The sequence below is a fragment of the Channa argus genome, chromosome 5 (genome assembly GCF_033026475.1).
Source record: "Channa argus isolate prfri chromosome 5, Channa argus male v1.0, whole genome shotgun sequence".
NCBI lineage: Eukaryota > Metazoa > Chordata > Actinopteri > Anabantiformes > Channidae > Channa > Channa argus.
In genome coordinates this window covers 10,486,986-10,510,736 of record NC_090201.1, presented here as the reverse complement: position 1 = coordinate 10,510,736, position 23,751 = coordinate 10,486,986, and the positions used below count along the sequence as shown (strand labels likewise).

Genomic DNA, 23,751 nt, shown 5'->3' with positions numbered 1-23,751 from the left:
GTACATGCTGTCACTTCAGAAGTGATTGTAACAGAGTGGCCAATCCACTGTGCAACTTTTCATTTCCCATCTTCCACACTAAAAGACATCCCAAGACACCCCCCCACACCCCAAAAAACAGTCCAGTACATCCTCTGTGTCTCCACTCTCTAAATCCTCTACTCTCTCTCTTGTTTATTTGTGGATGCCTCCCTAATCTCTTTGCAGTGTACAGGTGGAGTATATCTGTCTTCCTGTGGCAACATACCCTGTGACTCTGTAAACAAGTCTTAGTTTAAAATTCACCCCTTTAATCCCCTCTGCCCCCCTTTTTCAACTGCTGGCTCTGGAAAAAAAATTAGCCACTTTTGCCCAAGTCTGGAGTGTGAAGCAATCCCTCCCCCCTCCCTGAAGTCCCTGACATCAGCCCATCGCAGTTCATGGCTGCTTGAGGGTTTTCAAATGAGTATGCATGCACGGATCATCTGAAGCATTCATGTACAAACACAGATTTTAGTCACACACCTGCATGTGTGCAAACTCCCATACATGCAGCACACGCTCATTCACACTAATCCCCTTCGTGAGCTTTTTCCAACACCCCCAAAACCTTGTTTTCTATCATCGAGAGTTATCGTCCTCTGTTTCTGTCTCCCAACATGGGCTTTTGTCCCCACAGGTGCAAACGACTGGGAAGAGCTCTCTCTCTCTGTATGTGTGTGTGTGTGCGCCAATGATGGTATTGCTACCTCTCTGGTGTCATGAAAGCTGAGCTGGGGCGGTTCTGTCAATAGACACAAAATACATGTTGATACACACAAAAACAACATCCAGCTTTGCAGGTCTCCAACATTTTGAGTGCATAAGCTGAACCTGGCATGTAAAAAACTATCCTCATTCCTGATTTTTTCATGTTGCCCACTCAGTCAGTAAGGTCTGGCACAACATCCATCACATAACCATCAAATTCCCATTTTTTTAAGATCTCCATCCGTATAAGTAGAGTAAATTTATTTTGACAAATAATTTTTTTTGCCAAAGCCTTGAGCCTTTAAGTCAAGTCACTGTTATTATATAGCAGTTTTCATACACAATCCAAGTTGCTTCACATCAGCTTAAAAGCAATAATTTGAGAGGTGAAACTTTGCTTTTTACAAGGACCATCAATCACTACAATTAAGATCTAGTTGCTAACAGTCATTCTTAAGAAAACAGTTAATATTTGCGACTGACATCGACAACGAGGGTTTTATATATATAATAACTACAATGTTATCTTAAGTTGTTTTGTTTTACAAAGTAATTTTTACCTTCATATTTTTTTATATTTTTCATATATGTGGAATATAAATTACACCCCACCATAGTGGCTTGCCTGTGTTACCTGCCACTGCTGAAATCCACCCACATTTGGCAGGTTGGCGGGTGTTAATGTCAAGCCCTGCACATGATAAATAATTATACAACAAAAAATTAAACATCATCAGCTGAGACACACACGCACTCACAAACTTTTATGTACAGATCTGTTTTACAGCTGAGGAAAATGGCAATTTTAGGCTTTCTATTAAATATAGACAAAGTAGTGACTGCTTTTAGATCACATATTAGTTTATTCAAGAGCATGGTAGGTGGGAGAAAGTGCAAGTTGTCAATTAACATTATCAGTGCTATTCACAAATGAGCTCGGTTGGAGGTAATCTGGACTTTGCACTATGGAGCTGGGTGGGTAAAATCCGAATAATGTCAGGGCCAACAGAGTTGGGCGTTTGCGTTCTCACCCACTCCAGAGAAAGTCTCAAAATTCCAGTGCATGTCTAAAAGAGTCTTAAGTTAACTCTCTTGTCCTTGGTAGTATTGCAAACTAATTAAAAAGGGGTTTTAAGCAAAAGCTAGAAAAAAAGAGAAGCTTCCTCACTAGCTTCCCATCATTGCTAAATTGTGAATCTTCTTCTTAGTGGGAGGCACTGCCTGACCCCTCCAAACCTTTGAGTTTTAGCCTTGGTAAAATACAACAATTGTCAGTAAGAAGTTCGCTTTAGCTTTAAACCATCTCTATGCTGCTGCCCCTATTCTCTGTGTCCTGTATAATTTTAGGCACCCGCAGGTTTAAGCCCCTGTGGAGCCTTTTTTTAAATCTTGCTCGAACACTGGATGTCCCACAAGGCAACATCTGACTTTCAAGTGTCAGCTCCACTTTCTTCTGTTGAGTATGGCCACTGAGCCCTTGAGCTGGGGCTAAGAGCTAAAGGCTAACTTGCTAACATGCAGCTTACCACATATCCCCAGGAGGCCAGGAAACTCTTTTCTATTTCTGTAATTTCTATGAGTCCAAGGTTTGGTTTCTGGGACTTTGGAGTTAAAGTGTTTATTAGTGTTTAGTGAACTATCAGACCAGAAGGTCTTAGGTCTTTTATTCCAAAATCACACTGTGTTGGGATAAAATAGGCTTGACTTTTAAGTCTATAACATACAAATTGGTTTTAACCATTGGCGAAAACCTGGTCGTGGGTGAGCATCCATCTTTCTTGCTTTTGCAGTGTGTCCCTCACCCTTGGCACCAGTTGGACCCATGCTGCATTGGCATTGCTGTCATTTGTGAGAGAGACCACTCTGGCTGTTTAGCTTAACCGGTCAGTGCAAGAGAACACACCATGGTGTCTGTACCATATCCTCGATTAGAAGTATGGTTTACAGGTATATGGTATATTCATGGTCCCAGGTTTTCCACCTTTTCTTCCTTTCACATAAGCACATGCTACATGTGCATTGGCTATCATCATGGCATTGTGTTCAAGTGCCACTTTTCAGCAAAGACAAAAGTAGGCATGAGCCGTTGCAGCAGTTGGTCTTTGTCTCTGCTAGATCTTTGACATCAGCTTGGTATTTCATGACTTATTTTTTTTGGTGCTGCAATCTTTATCCCTCTGTTGAGATTCTGTATTTAGAGTAGTCCACACATTGGCAATGAGGAGATTTAGCATTAAGAAGTGTCTAATCCTGAATCCTGTTCGAGATAATCTAATATTACACAGCCAGGAAATTTACTGTAAGTGGCAGGATGTGAATTTTCACATTTTGAATTACTGTGAAAGCCAAAAGGGAGGCAAACTGAAGTTGGACACATTTATTAATTTGAATAAATTATTAATTACATTTATATTAAATAAATTTAATGTACATTGTCTATAGTGTTTCTAAATAATGTTTATGCTGCCCATGTTTCTGAAGTTATACTTTAATACTACTGATTGAGCAAAATACACCATCCGCCTTCCAGCAAGACTATTAACTTTAATTTTGCTGTCTTTGTTTAAAGAACAGAAAAATAATGAAGAACAGATCATTACATTGTAGTCACTACTAGAAGATAGGATTAAGGAAGAAATGCCTATTACATTAGTTGTATCTTCCCCAACATGAGACATTCAGATCTGGGGAAGCATGACTACGGATCAACGTGAAATAATGAGATATGAAAATGACTAGGGGGCACTGGTGGAGTAAAAGGCTAGGGATTGTGAAGGAGGTTTGTGTTTGATGATCCCATCTCTTTCCTTGCTTAGTGACTTCAATTATCTTCCTCTCCCATCAGTCTATCTATTGGGAATATAGGAAATAATTAAGAAAAGCATAAGCACTGCAGTTATTGGTTTTAAGTGGTGATCACTGTACTGTCAAAGTGTACGAGTGGTTGGCAAGAGAGATTTGCTTTGTGTTTGAAGCTTTCCAGACTAAACTATGTGTTATATTTTGATACAAACCCATTTCACAGAGCTGGTGTTTTGAAAGATTTTGCCTATTCTGTAGGTTGGCATAAAGCACCTACTTTGTTTTCTAATACTAATTATGCTCCACACTTCTTCCTAGTGCATTATCTTGTGAGCAGCTCTGCAGTGTAGTTAACACTGTGACCACTGATTACTCCAGTAAAGGTGTGCTGTATATGACCTTGCCCTGTAGGCTTTAGCTTCGGCTGTGCAATTATGCTGTTTAAATACCACTGAGTTCTGCCTAAAATAAAACATTATTGAGCACTAAAAGTCCATCAGCATTTAGATTTGTAAGCAGTGCTGTAAAATTTAAAGGTCGGTAACCTAACGAATGTGACATTTATGATTGTGCTTTATGCGTTTTGGTTATGATTGGGTCATTGGAGCTGGAATTGAAAACAGTTGTGGTAATATGTATGTATTATGTAGATATACAAGGTATACAGGGTGATAAGCTCTAACATGTCTTTATTTTAGGACTTTTTGATGTTTTTTGGTGATGTGAACTGAAAATTTAAAGATGTTAAAGCCCAAGTAAAGTCGAAGTTCTGCGGAGCTGTAAAATACCCCTGAATTAATTATCACCTTACTTTCTATCTCTGTTTGTTTACCTGCAGAACTTTGACTTCTACAAGGAGACGGCTGAACAGTTCAACCAGGCAGCTCACAAAGCTGAAGCTCACACCCGGTAAATACTTTAAATGAGCTTTACAATATATTTTCTGTGGAAATAACCATATAGTATACTTGTTACTGTTTCCTAATGCCTTTTACGTCGTTAATACCTCACTATTACTGTGTTTTACGAGCATGTCACAGACAAAGGTAGTTTGCTCAACTCTCCTGTATAAATAATAATAAATAAATAGTGGATCAAAAAGACCAACCACTTCTTATTGGCAGGATGTCCAGACAACCGCTGTCAGGAGGCAGATCTGGGCAGTGGGAAGGCTGACTGCAGTGTTGTCATTAATGTGAATGCCACAGCTCCTGCATATGCCGGATGATAGTCTGATAGTCAAAACATTGCTTTCTACACATAGTTATAGGTGATAATTTCTAATTTCTAATTTCTATAATCAACTTCTATCTGCCATATAATTGTGTTGTGACAAAATTATCATATTAACATGTCAAGATTCACAATTTTTTTCTCTAAATGAATGATAAGTTTATAAACTTATTATATCTGTCATAGCACAGGAGATTCAAATACTTTAGCTCATAAACATATGTAATTTTCTTATAAAATCTGCGTTATTACAAAACGGTATCTAGGTAGGGATGCAATAATTGTTGAGGTTTTTTTTCAAGAAATTTTAATTTCAAGAAAGTAGCTTCATATATAAAGTACCAATCCATACCTCTACTTGTTTTTCGTTCTTGTTTTCAAAATCCCCTACCGACATGCACTGGAACTCTGACATTCTCCTGACTTTGTCAGGGTGTACCTGTGAATGCAAATATCCAAGTGAGATGCTGCCGGCATTATCCCAATTTTATTCTGCCAGCCCCCTAGTGCAATTGTCTGTATTATGAGCATGAGCTAGTGTGTGCAGTACGCTGCTCTGTCCCAAATTGCCAGTAGGATTTAAAGTCAGCAAAGGGGCGTGTTGATGACATTTTTATCGGTCAACTGTGGTTGGAGTTGAATGAAAGAACCCTTTTATATTAGATGCATGTGCTGTAAACAAAACGCTGTTTCCCGCAGCCCAAGTTTTCTATCATGTTGTGCCTCCAGTGTGCACCGGTCACACACTGAATTCGAGCAGAGGTTTACACGTAAGGACGCTTCTTAGTCGAGCGATCTCTAACTGTGTCTTACATGTGTGAAAAGCCACTTCAGAGTTCATATGTGAAACAGGTTTAAGTGTACTTGTTTTTTGGCAAAAGAAAGTGTAATAAATATATAGACAAAGTATACAAAGCCAAGAAGAGGGAATAATTGTGAACTATATCGGATATGTTTTGTCTTTGTTTTATTTCACTGTGTTCTTTATTATCATTGAAAAGACATTTCAATTGTGTAGAGCAGAGTAGCTTATTCGTAATATCCATATTCTACTGTGAATTTCATAAATCTGTCAATCTGAAAAAGTACTTCAATCAGTGTGTTGGCTAAAACATAGTTTGGTATTTTTATATAACATGCTTATTGTGAAAAAAATATATCTAGACAATAAAAATATATGAGTACAGATTTTATAAAAATGATAATTTCATATTGGGACTCTAAGTATTCACTCTAATGTGTATTATAATTTTGACATTAACATCCTCACCTTTATTTTTTGATAAATGGTAGATCTCAGTACTATCATTTGCCTTGACTATCATGGTTCTAAATTACCAACTGATTTGGCCTTTTAAATTGTTTTGTAGGAAAACTCAAAGGGCAGAATTTTGCTAGAAGTAGTGGTACTCTGACAGAGTTCAGTCTCACCAGTTGTCAAAAAGCATGTCAGTTTTATTTAATGTTGAACCATTGCCACAATGGCAATGGAGGATGTGGGCCTTGCCAATTTATGCCCCTATATAACATCCATTTTCACCACTTTCAGAAAGGGTAGAGAGCCACAGAGCTTGATAAATCCAATTTTGTTAGAAAACCATTCATTTTCCTTTTCCCATGTGCATGGCAGTGATTATCACAAAACTGATGAAAGATGACTAATTAATTCAGATCTTTTTTTCAGCTGTTATTCGTTTATGCTCATTCATCACCTCTTGGTTTTCATTAACACATAAAGGACTTGTGTTTCTACCCTTGTTCTTATATCCTACTCTGCATCATCACAACGTGATCTCCCTCCATCCATTTTCTGCTGCTTATCCAGACCCGATCTCCTGTTCAAATTAAACGTGTAAAATCATGATGTAGTAGCCACCAGTTTCACTCTGCTGCATGCAGTGTTATAAATTGTAAATCTTCTCATCTGCAATATAGTAATAATTGCTTTAATGAGTACATTTTAAATTGATAGTATAATATGATTGAAAATTCACTTTAAGCTAACTGGTAGAATGCATTTGGTCCCTTAAATATAAGAATGTAATATTAATAACAATACAATCTGATGAAATAACCATTTTCTTCTCCACTTTGCTTGTAGTTTTTAGTATATGTATTATGTAGTATATGTCATGTAGTTGATAGATAATGAAGGCAGAGTAAATCTGTAGCTTTAATGTGGCTTTAATCAGGAAAATGTGTGTGTGTACTTGGATGTATTATAGGTATACCTCTCTCTATAATAGAGGTTTAATCACTCACTCTCAAGTAAACGTATGAATGAGAGAAAAAAATAGAATTGGTCTTTCTTTTTTACCAGCTCTGCACTGATGGGCAGAGACCTCCACCATTCACCTGATCCATTGAATTTAGCAGCATTAAATTCAAGTCCAAAACTTATCCAAATGATTGCATTAGCAAGGATTTGCTATTGTCCGTAGCTGCATGGAAAAGGTTAGAAGATCAGTTCAGCACGAGTTTGCCAGAATTCCATTTTGTCCTGCCACAATGTGTTGCTCATTATTCTTTAAATGTATGCACACACAAATACACACTTGCATGCCCACAACTTTCCTCTCCTTTTTCTCTTTCTATCTCTGCCACGCATACAGGCCCATTTTTGTATTCAGGCAGCCATGTGCTTGTCATGTTCTGTCAGCATTTGGGCAGCGTTTCATTGTGCCATGGTCACACTGTCATTTCACACTACACTGACCACCCAGTAATTATTCTATTTACCCACTGCTGAAGGAATGGGGGTGGAGTGGGCAGCACAAACCCAAGACGTTAGCTGCAGTATGTCTTTTTCTTCTGTCTGAATATTTGTCTCTGTCCCCAATTCAGCCTCTGATTCTCTTTCTTGTTGTCCAGTTATTCTAATTCTAAAATAATGTTTCCATCTCACCCACTTTATTTCTCCGCCCATATTTGTAAATTTGCCTTCATTTATTCTCTGTAGCCTATTTTTCTTGGAATGTCTGTACTTCTGTCATCACAAGCCACAGAACCGTCTTAAATTCCACCAGAAATTATGAGCAACTAACAAGCTGTGGATGAGTCAAGGCTCAGAGCTCCTTCAATATTTCTGAGACTACAGAGAGGTCACTTATACAACACATGCAAATTTAGCGGGAAAGATTTTTGATCTCCTTTTAACTACTATTCCCTAGCAGGATTCCAGAAGTGGCCCCAAAAAGTTTTAAGCTAAAAGCTGCCTCTCACACCTGAGGAGGGCACTTTGTTGATTGCAGGGCAACAAGATGGAGGCCCCCTGCGACATTCTCTCTCTCTCTGTTTTTTTTTTCTATACTGCACAGGTCACAAGTTTTAAAATATTATCCTCGAGTGGAGACATAGTAAGTGTAAAGTGTTATCTAGTGCCATTTGCCACTTGCCTTGCCCAACTACATGGGGCATTTTTGAGGAGTTCATCCATTAGCCTTGCCTTGGGGTATGAGACTACTCCCATTTCCCAAAAATACCTCACCTAAGAGACCCACAACATTGAAGGTAAGCTTACCTAGAGATCTAAAAATCCATTAATCCTCTTAAAAAAAAGTTGTGTTACCCTGAAAGTGTTAGTGAAGACGAAACTAAAGTAAACCTCAAGTGGATGTCTGTGTGAGGATTCACCATAAAATAACTGCTGACAGTTTGTGGGTAATAGGCTCCTATCATGCGGATTTGTTATATCTAGTTTAGTTTGCATGTGTCTATTTTTGTGTGTGGTTAGTGTGTCGAATTAGTGCGGTATCAAATCCCAGCCTACCCACCAGGTGTGTCCCTGAGCGAGACACTCAGCACTAACTCCCCCAGGAGCATGGGTTAAATGCAGAGAAAGACATATGACATAAAAGAGGTTTTGTAAAGACACAAGAAATATGTGCAATATGTATATGTGCTCAATGACAATTAAGGTTCTTCTGTTACTAGAGTCAGAATCAAAGCCAGAACAAAGATGAAGACAGGCTCCAGGCCCTTATAGTATACACTCTGCTTTTTTGACCGACTCTTTGAAGACTATATAATGGAAGATTCACAAAAATATGTCTCTCACAACTGAGTTCATCATTCCAAGCTGCCCTGGCTTATATTTTGTATTGCTTCACTTAACACTTACATCAGTCTCTTGTCTTAATTACGTTTATTTGATGAGTTGTTGTAAACAAAATCGGATAATCTGTTTGCTGTAACAGCATAAGAAATGGGCTTAATTCAACTTTTTCTCTTCTAGCATTGATTCTGCTACTCAGTTTAGGGGTATGTGCCAGTACTGATTCCCAATGTAATACCACTGCTCTCTTTGCCAAAGTTGAAAACCTCACTGATCAGAGCACACTTTTAACAATTGATGCGTTTACATGGACTTTGTCAGGAAAGCTGATTTCTGTATCATGTAAACTGTGTCATGTAAACAAAAAAGCTGGCTTCCGAAATCGGGGTAGGCAGATTTCTCTTCCATGTATACACGTAACCAGGTTTCTAATTAGTTCTCCAACTTGGCATGTGCATAATCAAAGGCTACAGACAGGAACACACAGCTGAAAGAAAGAAAGAATGAATGAAAGGACAGATTATCAACGCCTTATTTTTAAACCCAAGTCTGCCTAACGTCCGACAGAAAATTCATCTAACACAAAGGGGCCTTGCAGAAATCTAAATAAGTCACTTTTCCCCGTGGATTTTAAAACTCAGACTGTTGTGGATAAGCTGCATGTGTCTTTTCTTTCTTGACCAAAAAATTTTGTTTTCATGAACACCCCTTATAGGAACACATAGCATCACACACAAAGGTCATAAGGACAACAGGCTCTCACACAGTTTACACTATGCATACTGCAAATTAACAGCACTGGACAAGTCTACTTGTCGCACAATCTACTGATATTAAACAATAACATCCAGGCAACATAGAAGATTAATGTGAAAAGTTTAGCTTATTTTCTCACATAATACACTACACTTGCCTTGTGTTATAGATTTGAGAGTGACACTGTTTTAAAAAAAAAAACGTAAAGTTCTGTAAAGAAAACGACACAAAACTGCAATTGAAAGTTTTGATGATAAAAAGGCTAGTGATAGAAGGTGATAGCAGCACAACGCTACGAAGAGCACATCTCACCCCACATCACCCACAGCTCAAGTTGGTTATCCAACCACAGGTTCTCTTCATTGAAAAGTTATCAGTGACAAGATGACATACACAAACATGTGCACCTTATCTTGTTCCAGTGTGCCACCTGTTTTAATGAAACGCTCTCTTTATCTCCTTCCTATCTTTCTGTCTGTATTACCACAATTTTGAGTTGGGTGGAGATCACTCAGCTGGACAAACAGAATATGAATTGTTCTACATTTGGATCTCCCTTGAGTAACTCAGCTTTCAGAAGAGGCAGGTGGAGTTCTGTCTGTCTTCAATCCAAAGTCATAGTTTTGCATATGGACAGTAGCTCCTTACCTAATGTCGGAGGGCAGAAATACCACTACAAATATTTGAGCAAAGTCGCTCACATTTTCTTTAGTGTAAAGTGGTACGGATCAATGAGGTTGTATTGTTTGACCATATTACTGACTAAACTGTAACATTTTTGGTTAAAAACCGGGGCAACAAGGATTTATTTTCTTTAGCAAATGCATATGAATGACACGGTGTATGATTATGTTTTGAGTCCTACTCATGCAAAATAGGTTAGCAAGAGTAAAGTAAACATGTAAATAAATGCTATCCCTCACATGGACTGTGCTCCAACTAACTATAGAATATGCAACTATATGATCCCTGGGAGCACAGGCAGCACAGAATCTCACTTTTGGAAATGCAAACAAGAAAAAATAAAGAGGGAATGTAGAAAAATAAACCTTGGGGCATACAGGAAGTTATATGTTGACATGAGCCGAGTTTGGCGTGGCTGTTGCAGCTAGGTACTAGCTACCTGCAGTAGAAAACACATGGAAAGGTAAAAGGGCCCTGTTTAATGCCTGGAAAACAAAGGGAGATCAGGGATGGGATTAATGGAGGATGACAGGAGAAAAACAAACAGAGACTGGCTGCTACATGTAGATTAGCATAACTTTTGTTAAAACGTGTTTATTGTACGTCAGTTGTTTTTTATTAGCCAGTTTCATTGATTGTGCACTTTGGGTTGTATAATTAGTAAATATATGAACATTCAATTTGCTAAAATAGTGTGAGGAGTTAGGTGGTCTGTATGCAAATTAACCATGTGCTGTTTTATCTTTAAGATAATTAGCCATGTGCAGCTAGTTTAAGGCAAGTTCAGATTCTCTGTTTGAGGTAGTAAAGAGGGAACATAGGGTTGCAGTATTTTCTGTACGGGAGCTAACTGATGACTATATTCCCAACTTTACTGTCTATTGTTCTATAGTATCAGCTATAGTTTAAACCCATAGTTTCAACTATTGGCTACTGCTTCTATAACATACTTTTGAACCCTTTCAATTGACTAAGAACTGTTTGAAGTTTAAGGTGCAAAGGCTGAAAATCACACGGAACATGACAGTATTGTACTTTGAAGCTGGTTGCAGGGAACCAATCTATGTGTACTGGACAATCATCTAATGCTATGCCATCACTTAGCTTTTGCTCTTTTAAACATTCACAGACATTGCTGTAAGTGTAAATAGGTTTTCACAGTAAGCTTTGGACCCGATGAGAAGAGTACTGTAATTTTTGTTCACTCTGAATAAATATGTCACTTTTGAACCCTTGGCAGCTTCTTCCTGACAGACTAGAACTGTTGCGCCTTTACCAATGTTGTGACCAAACCTATTCTCTGGTTCCAGTCCATTGTTTGTGGTTGTTTTAATTGCTATTCCAATTTGAGTCTGTGTATCAAGTATTTTGGTGGATTTGAAAATAAACTTAAGTTAACTCTTTTAGGTGTTGCTTTAGTGTATTGTGACATGTTGACTTAGGCATTAAGTCGGCATTAAGGTAGGATGTGTGATTGTGACCACTGATTATGGTCATAATGATGAATAATTATGACCACCAGAATATTCATAGCTACTGAATATCAGTCCTCAGACAAGTCCTCACCGGCTTCATGAACTGATTTTGTAGTTCTGTTATATAATTCTAAAAGTAGAATTTCTGCCACCTGTTGCCACCTAATGTTGTGAATGTTACAGTACCTTATGGCAGTACCATAAAAGCTTTACAAAACCTCTAACAATATGACATGCATGCTCTGTCATTCCTTTAGATCTCACCCCAGCTGTGACATCTTTGATCCTCTCTACTCTTCCCCTCCACTCCTTGTAATATAAAAAAACCAAAAGTACAATACCATGGCTGACAATTTAGAAGAACCCAAATCCTTGTCATCATACAATAATAGGCGTTCACGCACCCCACACACACTATCACAAACAACACCAACATGTACACAGAGAGAATAATAAAATGCTACACCCTTTCGATCTTTCCATTTCTTCTTATTGCTTTATTCCCCAGTGTCACGCTTTGCAGTGACACAGAACTTGAGCTCTCTTCATGAAAACCACACACTGCCAAGGTGAGACAAGAAATAATGAGAAACTTTACCAATTTGAGCGTAATCTTCCCCCCTAACTTTGCACGTATTTATGCAAAAACGACACACACAGAAAGCAATTGGAGCGTTGTTGTGCTTCTTTTCCCTTTCAAAGTTGGCTATCAAACTAGCTGGGGCGGCTAATGTTTTTCTAATAAGAGCTCACCTTTAATTTCAGTCAAAAGAGGCAGTTGGTGCAGATTAGCTGAGGCAATTTTCTGCTTCAGATTCCATTATTAAAACACTCCTGCTATCAGAAAGTTTCTCTTGTTGAATAGAGAAAAGAATGAGATTTATTTTTTCCTTGAGCTTGGATTAATACCTTGAGGCTATTGTTGCTGTTATCTCCTACTCTTAGGGAGTAATTCCAGCCAGTTGTCAGAGTGCAAGTCAAACATCAACCAGTCGTATAATTTTAATCATGTGCTTGAAACTCTTCCCAACAGATTTTGGACTAACACAAACCATCCTCATTTTTAGTGTATACAAGAAGTGATCTTCTTTGGCAAATCCTCTCTTTTCAATCACCTGTGGATGTAATATCACTTATTTAAAAATGGAGCCATACAGCCCCAAATTCTATATTCTGTATCATAAGGCTATGAATATTAAGTCAAGCCACCTCATCAGAGGAGTGTGTCCATTTCACTTTATCATAATTTAAACTTTGTTTGTCCATTCCTTTTAACAACAACTAGTGGATAATTATATCCCTGATAGCACCTTATCAGTGTCCCAATTGAATGAATAAAACATTACTTAAACAGCATTAATATTAAACCACCATCCTGAATGCTGAATGGTGTATCATCGTGATGTGGAAGACTGTTATGGTTGCCATGGGTTACCATTTGTCCATGCAAGCAGCAAGGGTCATTTATCATTTACTATGTCACTGTAATGTTTTCTCTCTAGGGTTGCATTCACATCCCTGTACATGAATATTCTTTTCGCTGGTGATTTATTTAATCCCGTCGCTCTACCTTCCACTGCGCATGCAAGCACACACAGTCGCGCATATTGAAGTGACACAGTACACCAGTGCAGAGAAATTTCTCCGACCAGTCTTGTAGGTGTACAGTTTATCTCACATATGCACACACAGTACAAATCACAGTTCTTTTTAGGAGTACAATACTGCATGCAGCCCAAAAAAGTATTGCAGGATTATCATTATTATCAAATTCATCATGCACTTGTGTTGGTAAAGCCGTCTTCAGAACGAAATTGACAGCCATGGCTGACAACTTTAGAAAATAAATGTCTACATAAACCCTATTGTCTTACAAAGGAAGCAGACAGAAACAGAGAGAGTAAAGTTCACTTTTGAGCTCTGAAACACTAGTTGATAAAGTAATCAACTAAATGGATTCTAAATGGACCTTGACTTACGGTTGTGTTTTTTGTTTGTGTTTTTTTTTTTTTTTTTTTAAATTGCTTAGTTTTTAATCCTTCCATGTTTAGTTCTATGTTGTTGCTAGCGGGCTATATGAGAGGTTGTACAAGAAGCAGTATTGTGGATGATAAGTTGTGCCCCTGTCTTTGTGTGCATGTGTGTGCACTTATCCATATCCCAATCCTCCCAGTTACGACTTCTGTCACACCACCAGGTAAATTACCAGAAGCAGCAGAGCAGTCAAGGATTACTCTTATGTGGGATTAGCATGCACTACCTGTGTGTGTGGGTGTGTGTGTGTACTGTTTGTGTGAGTAACAAAAAGAAAAGAGAAAGTTTGACTTTGACTACTAAGCTGCTTTGTCTATGCATAAATCATCTCTCTCCACAGGCTCCACCTCGAAGCCTTTGGAACTGTCTTAGCTACTCCAGCTTCTGGAACTAAAACAAACCTCAAATAATGTCAAGTGTTTTTATTTATTTGTCATGAGACTTAATGACGCAAACCAGAAAGTGCTGCTTCTCTCCAAATCTTCAATGTTTTCTTGCATATACCTTGTTCCAGTGTCTTCATTTAATGCAGCCAGTTTTAACATCATGCTGAACAGATTATGCATTCTTCTGCCGTGTCTCTGTATTATATTATGAAATTGTAAAATTGGCATCAAAGAAAAAATGTCACCTTTTGAAAATAAAAGAAATACAGTCAAAGATATATATATGTGTGTGTGTGTGTGTGTGTGTGTGTGTGTATTATATATTTCTTTTTAACATATTCTTTAAATACATTTTTTTTTGGTTGTTTTTCTTTTCAAATGTTCTGAATAATGATGCAGTAACGTGGAATAATAATAAAACTGCTTTAGGTTTCAAAACATGAGGCTTTGTTTAAATGAGCAAAAATAGCTTGATTGTAGCCAAAAAAAATGTAAAACTTTACACATATGTTTGGTTGGTAGTGCTGTGTTATAAACACCCTGACCTTCTTATCTGGCCTCTGTTTCTAGGCCTCGGCAGACTGTGTCTGTGTGCACTGAGCTGCAGGCCAAAGTCCTCCAGTGTTACAGAGAAAATCCACAGCAGACCCTGCAGTGCTCCAGTCTGGCTAAACAGTACATGACCTGTGTCCAGCAAGCTAAGAAGGTAGGCAAGTGCTGCACATACGGCATGTGTGTGGGAACATAAGAAGAAAATTGGGTTTTTTGGATATAGTATTTGTGCAAATGGTTGTTTATGTGGGTGTGTTAGTCTGCTCTAATATATGTGAATGTTTGTGCTCTCAATCACTTCCCTCTTCTGTTGTTTTATCATCACTTCTTTATCACTTACTGCTCATGTCCTTTTAATGGCACATTTGGCCAAAGTGTATGGAGTAGCTTTTGCTTTTAAAGATAATATTTTAATTTTTTTTCTAAGAAGACAGACGGATAACAGTTAATTAGTTAGACCTGTGAGCAGCTTGACAGTGACACTGACAGTGGAACAAAAAGGTTTCAATCCATTTTCCAAATCAGTTTACTTCTGAGAATTGTAATCTGCATGTTCCCTACTTTGACACTTCAAATAGGAAGCTAAATCAATGAGGTATGCTTATTGAGCGGATTTTTAAGTCACCAGGCGTACACTGTGTTTTGGAACTTTCTGATAGGAAGATTACACTGTTATTAGTGTATTAAAATCAGTTTTGGCATTCAGCACTTTGAAATGTATTCTACTTTCTGCTGATGCTTTCGCAAATAGTATTCAGACCCTACGCTTATCTACAAAGTGCTTATTTTACCCAATTTTTCCATCAAAAAACAATAATGAATGGGGCAATTTGCACATTATTATCATGACAAAACGCACTGATATGGCTCCAAAGTAGATAAAAGGCACACAACAACAATTGGTGATTTTGGCAGTTTAAACGGTCGATAAAAGCAAGCCAAAGGCTCACAATAAAAGCAATCAGTCTTTTTAAACTGGTTCAAAAGATCCATTTGCCAGTGGGATGGAACTCTTTGGGGAAAAAATAATGTATATGTGCTTGTGCGTGAGGTTTTTTTTTTTTTGTGAGCATGCGTTGTAAAAATGTATATTGCGAGTATTTGCTTAAAAGAATAAACAGTAGTGCAGAGTACATCAGTGGCAGTTTTTCTGAAATAGAGGGCACTTGTAAACTCAGATTAAACCATGCATTTTGTAGTGACTGAGAATCAGAGAGGAAGAAAGAGAATAAAAATGCTACAGCCTGTTGTGAACATTGTCAGTGATGTGGGTTAAAAGCTGCCTTAGAATCAGCACCAGCTTCTTAAGAGAAATTTGTTTTTCTTGACGTCTAACCTGGTGGAAGAACGTGGATTTCACTGCTGTTGTCAGACAGCTGTATAGATCTCAGACATTGCTGTTCCGTGGCTGATTTTGGGGGGAGCTATACTCATACTGAATGAAAAATATAGTTTTTATCTGCCTGAAATTCCCACGTTTCTCAAGTGTGCTTACTTTCAGATTGCTGGACAAAGTAAAGTTGTTTTATACCTAAAATCTGTTCACTCTAACCTTTCTTTAGTGTGATAATCTAGCAGAGATGAAATCTTGCTTTTCCAGAGTGACCTATGCTGCTCTTTTGAAGATGGTGGGATTTTTAAGTTGACCTTTAGGACTTCTGAAGAGCGCTTTCCCAAGCTGAAATTTAAAGAGGCATATAAATGTACCTAGATTTTAGATATAAATATGTAAATGTAAAGACATAATATCTAAATATCCTAAGAAACTATCTACAGTACATCTAATAAAACTACTCTTCTCCATCTGTCTTCCCCTCTTATTTAGCAATCTTGTTTTTCATCAGCTAATTCTTGGATCTTTCTTGCTGTTCCAACTGTTTGTCACTGCATTTCTTCTTCACTGAGTTTCTATCCATCTGCTCCCTATATTAAAGCCTCTGAAGCCAACCTTCATTGCAGAGTTTGTCACACTAACCAGTGCATTAGCTCTAATCTACACTGCTGGCCATCAAGGTCTATTAGATCTTAGCTAGGTTTGACTAGACTCAAAGGTGTTGTCCCTCACATGTTATTTTAGGATAACGTTTCATACAGTTTCATACAGGCAATAAAGTGCCATTTTTGCTGAGTTAAGCTGTTAGTGAACATTAGCAGCTGATTCTAACATAAGGCTGTAGTTTCAGAGCTGAAACCTCCATCCCAGTGATTGTTTTAGACCTTAAAACCTTTGCTGCATCCACATTATACAACAGTCTATGATGTTTTCAACGTAACACACAAAGGTAGGCAGATGGGATATGTGAAAATAGCAGGGAATGAAACAGCCACCGAAAAACAGAAGATAGAGGCAAAACAGAGTTGACTAGTTCAGAGAACTGCAGGCTGAACACGGGGAGAGAAGTGGCAAAAGATTGGTGCATGCTAGTGTTCTGAAAGTTGTGGAACTGTAGCTTACCTTTTCAATTCTGTCACTGCTTGCAAAACAGAAATTGATGACCACAGTTGGCATGCAATTTACACAATTTGCATCAAAAATGTCACTCAAGTCATAAATCAGTCAAATCTGGATGCCTAGACATGATGCACATTTTTACAGTCCATGTGACTTAAACTTTCAGATATTATCTCCAATTGCCATTGTGAATAAACATCTGTAAATTCAGTTAAGGGTTATCCAATAATAGTTTAGTGTACAACTATAAAACCACTGCAAACACGAACTCTTAAAAGCTAATTTGAAGTAGCTTGTAATGATGTTTGACAAAATGTAAATGAATATATGAAAAAAAAACATGCTCACGTTGCAGCACACAGCACCATCTAACTAGGAGAATTTGCTCACATTTGTCCCACAGTGTCATACTGAAAAACTTGACAGATACTGTACACTACAAATGTGTAAAAATGTGATGTACAAAAACCATATAGTACAGCTGGAATAGTTAAGACTAAGAAATTGCATCTTGGACTAATACCCCAGTCTCAGCGATTGGGTCAAAAGGAGTTTGGAGACAAATAAAGCTGCCACCAGAGGCTCTAAATCAGTCACTCTTAATGAAACGAAATGAGTGGGCAGTCCCAGGACCCCTCTGGACACTCCGGCAGCTGTCCAGTCTGCGTGTCTATAAATGGATCTGACAGAGCCAGCAGCTTGGAAGAGCAGAGCACTTGGATGAGAGTTTAACTAGGAAAAGTTTCAGTATTGCTGGAAGGTGGTTAAAGGTCAACAGGGAACACTATTCACTGTAGATTCAGTCATGAGAAAAATGACTGGATTATATTTCATAATGAAATATTCTATAATATAGACCCCAGAGAAAACGTTCTGTTAATGTTCAGACTGTAAATAATGGGGTTTTTACTTTTTTCTGAGAAGTGAATGTTTCAAAAGTAGAAAAATGTTTTAATTATTTTTATATTAATTCTGATTTGCTCCATTAAAATATTTTTTATCAGAAAATAAACAATTTAACAACTATATGTCATCTGGTAGATAGTGGGTGTCTCGGTTAAGACTAAAAGTCTTCTTCATCCCTTATGCATTGAAGGACAATAATAATACACCAAAATATTTTTTGCCTCACTCTACAGAGGGAAAAGGGTCAGTATTGTTTATACTAACAAGCAAAATAAAGAGGCTGGTCATGAGCAGATAAAGTGACTAGTGAGTTAGAAAAGACACACAAAGCTTGGATACAGTTATTTTTCTGCTTTGTGCAACAAAAGCGTGACTGTTCAATAGACAGCAAAGATTTTAGCTTGGTGAAACCTTCCTGACAGCTTAAAAGCTCCATTCTTTTGTCATCAGTATGTCCTTGTGTGGATTTTCTCAAGTAGATGCATTCTTCTCTGAGATTAAGGAGAGAATGTGGAATTTTACTTCCAAAGTTAATCTTTGTTTAAATTCGATACTTTATGGTGCACAGTTTTCTTGAATAGAGCTATAGTCAAGACTATTGTAAGCATTAGGAGCGAAACTTACTGTATTTGTATTAAGGTGGCTGTATCTATCTTTTTTGTATCTTTTTGTGCTTAAAACTCTATGTTATAGTTACAAAACTGAAAAGATTTTGAGGATGAGAAATAAACGATAAGCTTGGCAGATGTTTGTAAGATATGATGGATAACTGTTCTTTAAGGGAAGGGTAAGCTGTACAATAAATAGTTTATGCTCTTAGTTATTATGCAATCATGAAATGCTTGACGGCAGCAGGGTGGTGGAGCTGTTAGCACTGCCACCTCACAGCCAGAAGGTCCCAGGTTTGAATCCACCAGCTGGCTGCAGCATTTCTGTGTTGAGTTTGCATGTTCTCCCCATGCTTGTGTGGGTTTCCTCTGTGTACTCCGGGTTCTACCCAAAGTCCATGCATGTTAGGTTATTAGTGACTCTAAATGGCCCGTAGTTGTGAGTGTGAATGGTTGTCTCACTGTGTGTCTCACTGTGTTGGCCCTAATATAATAGCTTGTCTGAGATAGGCAACCAGTCCAGAATGTGCCCCAGCTTAGACCCAGTGACAGCTGGGATGGGCTCCACCCGCCTGTGACCCTGAACAGGATAACTGATTAAAGGTGATGGAGAGAATTGTATTTGTTTTTCTTCCAGGTCCATGGTTCATCATGTTCATGAAAAGAAACATTTTGGCAAGTGCATCATTTTAGTAGGCTGACACAAATGTAGCTAGACGTGTGGTGGAGATATAGGTTTTATTTTATTTGTTTTAATTTTATGGGCCATCATGTGTAATTGCAGTCACTGACTACCTCTAGCCTTTGACCTACAGACATCAGCAGACACTAAGCTGGTTTCTTATCTGTCAGCTAAAGGGAAAAGCTGATTTCTGAAATCAGGGAAACCTGATTTCCCCAGGTAGATTTCTCCTGGAGAATGCCAATTTCTCTGCCGTTTATACAGTGAAGAAGATCAACGGCTTTGGGCTTTGGGCTTGTCCCTTCTCCCATATCTGTCAGTGTGCAGCAGCATGAACATAGTCAAAAATAATAGCTGTTTAGTCTGGTCTGCAGCTCATTCAGATTTAAATCAGATAATGGAACGTTTGGTTATTTTGGCATTATGTTTATGATTCTTGTTGTGTGTTGATGATCAGTCCATAGAACTTTGTACCACCAATCCTCTTGGTTTTTGTTTGTATGTTTTTAGACCTACCAGGGATTTTACATTTCATTCTGAATCCTCTGAGGTTCTGGAAGTCTTGTCTTCACTGTTGAAAAGGAAATATATATGTTTACATCCTAGAGACTGCATCCTTATTGGTCTGTTGATTTTGGTAAGACCACTACCTTTGATAACCAAGAGATAGCTTTATAGTAGCCAAAATTTTTTAATATTGGCACCATGTGAAGCTGACACTTGACAGTTTATTGTGGTTTCCATCTTCAAATATTGAATGTGATGAAATACAGAGCCTGAACAACAGAATTAATAAAAAAATATGCAAGTCCCTTTCACCCAGCAAGCACTGGCTTACATGACTTTTCCATCATATAGTCATGTAGACTCCACTGTATATACATACAGTATCTGTTACTGTCCGTTAGCCTGTCTGTTTGTCACTCAATCTGCCAATAAAACCAGGGACCTCTTATCTGTTTTTTACTTCCACTGTCTGAATCTGAACATCACTATCTCACTTTTTCTGTCTCCTGCTTGAAGTCCACCCAACTCCCTATCTACAGTGGCACAGCTTTCCTCATATAGCACTCAAAAGTTATTTTATGTTTTGGGATTCATACACACACACACACACACACACACACACATATACACATACTGCCCTCTGCCATCCATTAAAGACAGGATATTCCTCAGGATATGGCCTTGCACTGCCTCTCTACTATCACTCCACTGACGTTCACTTGTCAGTGTCTCTGGTCATGGGCAATTGTCATGCATATGGGACCTTATGTGTGTGTGAGATGCAGAGTAAATGTCAGCTCACCAAGGCCCTGTCTTATCATGAAGCTTTGTAGGTTTTTTATTTATTTATTTTTATGGTGTGACTTTAGACAATATCTTATATATATTGTCAATATATATTCATTATCATTGAAAGTGTTTATACCCTGTGTGTGTTTGTGTCTTTCTATGTGTGTGTTTGTGCTAGTGTAAGCCCATGAAAGGTGTTAAGTCTCCCCTTTGCCTCTCATCATCTATTTTGTTCTCTCTTTCCTCCTCCTTCTGAACTGTCCTCAAAGTCACATTCAAGAACAAACAATTCTCAAACCACCACTAACTGTAAGTGTCACCATCACAATACTCCAGGGCTTCGCTGCCAACCATTCGAAGAATGCTAATGCTAGAGCTGTGCCATTTAATACCATCAGCAGGGGCCAACGGCATCCGAGCAACACTTGCTGCTGTAACCTACATACTCTACTTAACCCACTTGATCCCACAGCTGGTCTTTTGAACACAGTATTTATCTATCTATCTATCTATTGCGCTAGAGTGTGCCTGAGATGCTTGTTTAAGTGCCACTGTTTTTCTGCCTTGATTACAGAGGTATACGGAGCATTGCTGTAACAATGAAGTATGTAGAACACGTGATGTGTACATGGTTATGTGGTGTTATTTATAAAGGTAATCAGAAATCTGTCTCTGTTGTAGACTTTAACAAGTGCACTAACCTTTTCAAATTGACATCAGTGTTTCCATCAGGAAAAATGAGATGGGAGGGTGGTGGGAGCCCTGGTAGGGGGCTGATAGTATGCTAATGGAAATGAAAAAAATAGAGGCACCTTTGCAGTAAACCAATTATAAATTAACACAGTTAAAATCAACACCACTCAGAAACAGGAACTGGTGTTGATATTGACAACTAGATTTTTGTGTTAATGATTAGCCCATTTGTCACACAATGTCCTGACCGTTTTCATTTCTCTACCATCCTACAGGAATCATTCCACATAATTTTCCATCTAGACAAACACTGCATACAAGCTGAAGTGTTAAGTGGTTAAGATTGAGTAGGGACTGTGTAGGGATTGCAAAGGATGATTTTGTAAGCAGAACAAGTGATCAAGTGTTGAAGTGTTGAAGCAGAAAGATATCAAAACACACCCACACAGAAAGTACATTACAAATCTAAGCTAGATGTATTTTAGTTAAGATTAAAGCTATAGTATGTAACTTTTTTCCTTGTACAACCCTAATTCTAAAAAAGTTGGGAAGATGTGAATACATAAATAAAAACAGAATGCAATGATTTGCAAATCTCATCAACACATGTTTTATTCACAATAGAACATAAACAACAAATCAGATGTTGAAACCTAGACATTTTACCATTCCAAGGAAAATACTAGCTCATTTTGAATTTGATGGCAGCAAAACATCTCAAAAAAGTTGGAAGAAATGGAAGAAGCAAATGGAGGAGCATTTGACAGCTAATTGGGTTAATAGACAACAGGTCAGTAACATGGTTACTGGTTATAAAAAGGAATATTTCACAAAAATGTTTCTCAATGTTAAATTGTGAAGACTTTGAAGAACTACAGTTTATAATATCATTAGGATGAATCTTCCAACTTTTTTGAGATGTGTAAATGCCATGCAATTTAAAATGGTAGAATTTCTCAGTTTCAACATCTGATATGTTGTTTAAGTTCTACTGTGAATAAAATATGGGTTATTGAGATTTGCATATCATTGCATTCTGTTTTAATTTACATTCACACATTCTCCCAACTTTTTTGGAATTGGGGTTGTATTTACTTAGTTGAGATGGGCTGCTAATGGATTTACTGTAAACCAGAAAAACAATGTTTGTGTGTTGGTGTGTGAGATACAAAATAGCTAGGAATTTGGAGTGTGTATGTTTGCAGATGGATCCTGCTACCTCTAAGTGCTGTTATTTCTTTCCTCTTAATTTTGGCTCACTCAGTCGTACGGTGTGGGGGGGGGGGGGGGGGGGTTGCAGTGCCTCTCTTTGCATGTGCACATCAATGTATATCTCAGAATCTTTAGCATCTTGTAGTTAACGATTTTCACATTACCCACTTTAAACCAGAAACGTATTTAGGTTTCAACATTTTTGCAGGGAGCCATTCTTTTCTAAATGCAGTGGCAGCAGCTTCTCATACGCTTCTCAGACAAGAATCAGTCCCAACATGATGTTAAGACCTCTATTGCCCACGAATAACACCTGAATAGCTTTAGTAATGGCAGACAATTTGACACTGCTATTTCTCCATCTGCTGGACATAGGAAATCCGAGTAACAAAAAATCAGGACATCTTATTTTAAGCTGTTCATTTTGTCTAGGTGGAGAAGATGATTGATGTAAAATAGAGGTATTCTGCCATTTCCTCTTAAAGGGATGAGTCTTTGTAGCAAGGATAAAAGAGGAATAGAAGGTGCCTGTCAATGGGAGAGTGTAAAGGGATTGAAGAAAGACAGGAAAACGTGGGAGAAAGAAGCTTAGGAGTGCCCGTCAGTGAGGAATGGTTAATAGAAAACTGGAAGAGAAAGATACAGTAGGAATGAGGGGATGATGGCAGGATTGTAGAGAGCATGAAATGAATAAATAAAAGTGAAGAAATACTGTCAGCAGGAGGGATGAGTATACTGTGGCAGAAAGTAGTGAAGGAAGAAGAACGAAGAGAGAACCATGTGTTGAGGGAGAGAGACAAAGAAGAGAGACAAAAAATGTCTGTTTTGTAGAAGTTAAATAAAGAAGAATGTGTGTTTATGTATATCTGTGTATGTATGGCTATCAGTAGCAGCAGGTGGTGAGCCCCACTGTGAGCTTTGACCTGCCTGCAAACTCTAATCTTATAACAGAGCCAGTCTGTTCAGCAGAAATCAGTTTCTGCAGAACACACACAGACACATCTTCTTTATAGAATACTGATATACATTCAATACTTATTTCAGCTTTACTGTAAAATTAGTCCAGTAACAACACAATGACTATATGTTGTTACTGCCATTTTCATTCTGTAAAGCAGCATTATTAATTAGATTACTTTTTCAATTTATACTTTTTTTTAGTGTTTGGCAACAATGATCAAAAGCATTGACATATGG

At 37.9% G+C, this 23,751-nt stretch overlaps 1 protein-coding gene across 2 annotated transcripts in view; it reads left to right on the top strand.

Annotated features, from left to right (window-relative positions):
* Positions 1-23,751, top strand: part of LOC137127043 (MICOS complex subunit mic25a-like) — a 51,919-nt gene that overhangs the window by 20,432 nt on the left and 7,736 nt on the right. For both annotated transcript variants that reach the window (XM_067503369.1, XM_067503370.1), the window contains 2 exons: positions 4,370-4,440; positions 14,724-14,859. In XM_067503369.1, coding sequence (XP_067359470.1) covers positions 4,370-4,440; positions 14,724-14,859 — 207 coding nt within the window. The remainder of the gene's footprint in view (positions 1-4,369; positions 4,441-14,723; positions 14,860-23,751) is intronic.